This window comes from Vulpes vulpes, chromosome 2, assembly GCF_048418805.1.
Source record: "Vulpes vulpes isolate BD-2025 chromosome 2, VulVul3, whole genome shotgun sequence".
Taxonomy (NCBI): domain Eukaryota; kingdom Metazoa; phylum Chordata; class Mammalia; order Carnivora; family Canidae; genus Vulpes; species Vulpes vulpes.
Window position 1 is genome coordinate 93,417,015 of NC_132781.1, and position 6,032 is coordinate 93,423,046.

A 6,032-nucleotide genomic window follows, 5' to 3' on the forward strand; every position below is an offset into this window, starting at 1 on the left:
GGTACGGCCTTCGTATTGCACAGTTGTCCAGGCACATTTAAGAAGAAATCGTTTTACAATAGTTTTTATAGCTGTCAAATTGTACCAATCCTAGATTTCATGTTTTCTTTTTTTTTTAAAGATTTTATTTATTTGAGGGAGAGAGAGAGAGAGAATGAGTAAGGAATGCGGCAGAGGGAGAGGACGAAGCAGGCTTCCCACTGACCGGGGAGCCTGATGCGGGTCTCGATCCCAGGATGCAGAGGTTATGACCTGGGCTGAAGGCAGACACTCAACCACTGAGCCACCCAGGTGCCCTACTAGTGTTACATTTAAAGTTGAATGATGTTCCATTTCTCTGATTAGGTAGTGACCAATGTACCAATTGTACAATGTACAATGACCAATACAGTGTCCTTTTAAAACAGCCTTTTGATGATAGTTTCTTACTCCTCAGTGAAAACCATATTGTTTAAATGTCTAAGCGTTCACTTTACACCTGTGAATTTTGTTCCCTCAAAATATTTATTTATGTCTGAGGATTGAACAGAAAACACTCTAATTGAATATACCAGTAATTTTTTTTTTCTCTTTTATAGATTCGTATGACCCTAGCAGAGTGGAGAGGGTGTGAGGAGATTGCCAGTGAAGCACCGGATCGCTAGAGTTTACTAACTGGGTGTCTTCTTGTTTGGCCTGTCCGCCCCGCCTGCCCGTGTGTTGGCTGGCGCCTGCTGGCTTGTACTGTACTGTCGCATCCTCTACCACTGCCACCAAGAAATTCACCATCCCTCCAGAATCACTTTGTGGAAATAAAGCATTAGTCTATTGAAACCATCTGTTTTTATAATATGAAGAGTTAATGCCTGTATGTAGAGAGGAGTTGCATAAACTCTCCTTAGTGATGGATTTAGCCAAGCTGGTAAATAGTTTGGTGTTAATCTGGTTCCATGTAAAATTCAAACGGGAATGGTTTTGAAGGGACTGTGAATGTCATTAATTCCCCTTTGCATCTCCATAGCCTGTGGCCCATGCTCCTGTTAAGGAGTTTGGGACTTGGGCCAACTGCCTGGCATTCCAGCACTTTGAGTTTAGGGGAAATGGGATGAATCTATATGCCCGTTTCTAATCAATTTGGCCTTCTGCTGCTGCAAGTAACTCTATTTATAAGTAACTTGCCATCAGAGAATAAAAAGCAATATCTTTTAAGTTTCTAAAAGATTAAAAATTGTACCATAATGTATTCAGAGTATTATTTATCTGGCGATGAAATACTTTGATCATTCGCAAACATGCCATCGTCTGCTTTGCCCTCAGTATTATCTATTTTTATGTTCTGTATGGATGTTTAGAAATTCTTTATATGAAAAGTAATTGCTGGTTTAAAATAGACCATTTTAACAAAGTAACTATATTTCTTTTTACAAAAATGCTATTTTTCTATGATGTAAACAATTATGAGGTGGCAGATTTTTAAGGAAGTATTATTTTATTTAAGAGTCTGTATCCCTTTGTGTGAGAGGAACCCAGAAAGGGTTCACATTTGCTTTAAAGCACACACCCCTTACCCCTTCACAGCTCAGCTACTTTTATGTTATCTTAAAAAGAGATGTCAATATAGACATTGTATTACAGGGTTAATAAAATGAACTTTTCACAAAGATGCTTTCGCAAATGTAGCTGTAAGGTTATATTTGAAAATAACCCTCTCAAAACCAGCCAACATCCTTACAACTATTTTTGCTGCCATATCCACTAGAATTACCAAAAAACATAGTTTCATCTCGGTATGTCTGTGGGGATCTCCCCTGAGACGATACTTTCCTCTCCACTGCCCCCTGCCCCTTTATGAAATACTGTATTTTTATCTAGAATGATCCTTAATTATTAGTCTCTGCATATTTTTTAAAAGTGCTAGAGACATTATATATATGCCAATACAAAAGTACTACGAGGCCTATGTATTCTACTGTGTTTACTATTGCAGTAGCCTGCACAAATTTTAAGCATTTTTATGCATTTGTCCCTTCTTTCTAAGTAGGGTATCTTGTTAGCTAACACTTCCTGAATGGTTTTTTGTCGCCTTCCTTCCTCTTTCCTTCCTTCCCTCTCTCTTTTTTGAGAAACCACCTTCTCTATTTTTAGATGTTTCAAATTCCTAAAATGTAAATTGTTGGGTGGTCTGCAATTTGGCCTGCAAACAACTCCGACTGGGCTTTCATGGCCCATTTTTATCTGTACCATATGATTTTATTTCATAAAAACTTCATGTATTTGGACTATAATAAACAACACAGAATCTAAGTAGTTCTGAACAGTTGTTTCAAATACACTTATCTGCATTCTTGGTCCTTACCTCTCTTATGCAGTCTTCTATTACTTGTTTCCAGATTTTGGCTCTTGTGAAAAGTTGTACTAGGCTCTTGCTTTCCCAGCAAATGAGATGGGCCAAGTCTTAGCATTAGGAATGGCGGAAACTTTTTCCCCAGGAAAAGTTTAATAGGGAAGAGGTCAGTTACTCTAATAGTTGGTGAATCACTCAAGTCATCTGCTAAAACCAAATGAGGGTGGCTACCTGGAGGTCTTTGTGGGGTGTGCTTCCCTCCTTAAATTACAAATGGAAGAAGGTGAGGTGTACGTATATGTATGTATGTACACATATAGAAACATACATATATACATGTCTATTAACTCTACTCTGACTTCTTAAATTTGTTGATCCCATCTAAAAACTTCTTTAAATGAAAGTAATCAAATTTTAGCTTATTCCTCAAGAGAAAGAAAAGGATCCTGAAGAGAAAAAACATGGTAACCTATGTATACCACAAAGCAATATAATGATGGTCTTCTGGTTTTTATTCTAAATTGTACCATCTTTCTGAAACCATTCTGAATTTTGTTGAAATTATCAGTATTTCTACTTTGAACCTTAATTTCTGGACTTAAGCCTGTATATAAATCTTTTTGGTGTGTGTTGGGGGATAACTTTGACAATTTGAGTTTTAAGCTTGCACATTCTGAGGTAAATAATACATCCTGTAATCCAAAATAGCTTTCCCAGAAGTTTTGAACTTAATGCTAATTATTATTTTATTATTACTACTTCTGATGCATATATAACTCTCCATTATTATTTGTGGCCTGAAAAAAAAAGTTTTCCTATCTTGTCTTTGTCATTGTTTTCTCATATGTATGCTAACTGTTGGTGTTTCATGATTTTGGGCTTATGAAATTAAAAGTTCTACCTTTGACCATTTGGACTAAACATTACATGAGGAATTGCCTATGAAATTTATTTGTATTTTTTGATTTGCAAAAGAAGGGAAAGAGAACATGTTGGTAATTTGGCTCTAATTACCTTTCTTTGAAGAAAATTTTCAGGTTGCCAAAAACCAGGTATCTTCATTATCATTTTCGACCTCAGGTTTCTGTGGATTGCAGGAACCTTCCCACTAAAGGGGGTGCAGTTCTGGCGCATGTCTGCAGAACTCTGTTCCATGCTGCCTGTCACATGGAATTCTTTAAAAGTCCCTGAAAATGCATCTACTCTTGGAGATCCTGGTTTCCTTACTAGAATTGTAGGTTAGGGTTTTGATCCATGGGCAAATTCTAAGTAGAACTTTTTCTATCCTCTTTGACTGTTGGTTGGAGTGTTTCTGTTCATGGAAGTTCCTATGCGTAAACTCAGATGACTCTGGAACTAGCCCCTGACCGCTTTTTGCCGCAGCAGGATGACTGACTCTGGTGGCAGCTTGGCTTTGGGCTTTGGAGGAGGAAGGGTGAAGCTGACCTGCTGTTGACACGACTGCTTCCCAGCTCAGAGCAGAAAGAACCGATGGAAAATATGATGAGGCCACCACTTCGTCTGGGACCCCCCGCCAAAGACTGTGTTTGTGTGTCTTGGCTGTTTTGCTTTGTTTTGTTTTGTTTAAAATGATGAAGTAGGACACAATTAAGTGTCAGGTTAGCAGCTCTTGGAAAGTGACCAGTAGAGCAGAGTTCCCACTCTCTAAATAGCCGGGCTTAGAGAAACACTCTCAGTATTCTAAGTGCTGGTGAGCAGTTGCTGCAGTGTTTGGGCCATTTTCTGCAGATCCATCTGTGCTAGAGGGATGGAAGGAGGGGTGGGAGTGAGTCTCAGGCTGCTCCTGCACGCCTGGGGGATTTTCACATTTGCTTTTTCTTTTGTTTTTAACTGCAGATTCTGTACATCTGTTTGTGGGAGGAGAGTTGCTACTCAGGACAGGATTTAAGAGACAGATTCCAAGTGACCTTTAAGAGTGCATGGTGGGAGGTCCTGTTCCAGGAGTGTGGGTTGGTCCACTCTGGGACCCACCAAGCGAAGAAGGAGGGGATGGTAAAATAAGCTTAAAAAGAGAGAATAGGGCCCCAGCCTTCACATTTTGTTAAAAAGAAAGAAGAAAAGAAAGAAAGAAAGAAAGAAAGAAAGAAAGAAAGAAAGAAAGAAATTAAGAAAGAAAGAAAGAAGAAAAAAGTGGTTAAGAATACAATCCAGATCGAGACCTCATAAAAAGGTCAATATGGTCTAACCAACTGCCCATTGAAACAGTCCTTGGGTTCATCAGCAGTGCGGAGAGGTGGGCAGAGTGCCTGCAGATTCCTGGCTTTGACTTTTGAGAGCCCCTGTCACACTTGTATTTGTTACAGAAGACAGGGAGGGCCTTGTTCTGTGGCCTCTGCTCAGTGATTGAAATTTGAACCCAAAGGCAAGTCCAGATTGTCCAACCATTCGTCCCATTGCCTTGATTGGGGGGGTGAGGAGGAAGCTCTCCCCATAAGATGACCCATCCCTGCTTCCATACAGAAGCCAGGTCTGCTGGGGCTTGCAGCAAAGCCGAAGGAGCAAGACTTCTTTCTCCTGCTATCCTTCAGCCCACCCTGTGGCAGGGCCAACACGTGTGACACTCCCTGTCACAGCAAGAGCGAGACAAAGGCAAGTCAAGTTGAGAAGCATATGGCAGAAATTAGAAATGAAAACCATATGTCCCAGCCAGAGAGAAAAGCAGTAACCTACAGATTATAAAAATCAACGAATTACTCTCCCACTTGGGGCAGCTGAAATTTGAGCCCTCACACTACACTCGGATGTGTCAGGAAAGCTAGGCAGAGGGATCTCAAAAAACAAATATGTAAATAAATAAATGAATAAACTTCCAAAATGTGGTGAAAACAAGGCTCTGTAACCCCACAGAAACTTTGCTCATCATTTCTTTGAGTGCCACTGATACATAAGGCAGGTGGAGAGGATTCCAGGAAAAGACACACCTGGTAATGGCCAATCACCAGCTGCGGGTCATCGCCCCCCCCACCCCCCATCAAGCAGCACCAGAGGCCTTAATGTGACTAGCGGTGGAGATGGGTAGTCATGCCCACAGGGCACAGATGAATGTCTTCCAGGAGCTCTTGTATCTCTGCACAATGTAAAGACTTGCTATTTCAGGATGGTTGACCTGCTCGTAGCACACATTCCAAATAAACATTTTGCATGGAAGTACCTCTGTCCGTTGTCTTTGGCTGTGAGAGCAGGAGCTGCCCTGTGAGCCCTTCAAGGCTGGTCCTCAGAGGGCAGCAGGTGGCACAGACTGCTGCTGCTCAGATGCCGTAATATGGGGACCGGTGGTCCCAGGAGGTCCAGCACCTTTTGGCCTCCACCAAGTATTTCCTGGGTGTTTAAGCAACTCTGACATCTACCCCGCAAAGACTCACTACAGGGTGGAAAGAGGCCTTTGGTCAATTTGGGGACTGGGTTTGAGTTTGGGCTCCATTATTAGCCAAGTGGTCTTGCCCATGTCCCATTCCTGGCTTCTGTTTTCCCCACGCACCTCTCCTACTCCTTGAATATAATAAGACCCAAGCATCTAGAAAAGCCCATGTTGTGAGTGTCCAACGAATGGAAAATGGAGGTTGACCTGTGCCGTACAGGGTAAGGGGAAACTGTTTGTCTGGGAGCTTGTAGGTTTTGAAAGCCAGGCCGTCATTCTCTTACAGGGATTCACCTTGTTTCTAGTATCCCAGTTCCGGAAGCAGATGCA

The 6,032-nt window shown here is 41.4% G+C and overlaps 1 protein-coding gene across 5 annotated transcripts in view; it reads left to right on the forward strand.

Annotated features, from left to right (window-relative positions):
- The window catches only part of JCAD (junctional cadherin 5 associated), a 76,369-nt gene extending 73,120 nt beyond the window's left edge, over positions 1-3,249 (forward strand). For all 5 annotated transcript variants that reach the window (XM_026000873.2, XM_026000872.2, XM_072749269.1 and 2 more), the window contains one exon: positions 579-3,249. In XM_026000873.2, coding sequence (XP_025856658.2) covers positions 579-613 — 35 coding nt within the window. In that variant the 3' untranslated portion in view covers positions 614-3,249. The remainder of the gene's footprint in view (positions 1-578) is intronic.
- The last annotated feature ends 2,783 nt before the right edge of the window (positions 3,250-6,032 follow it).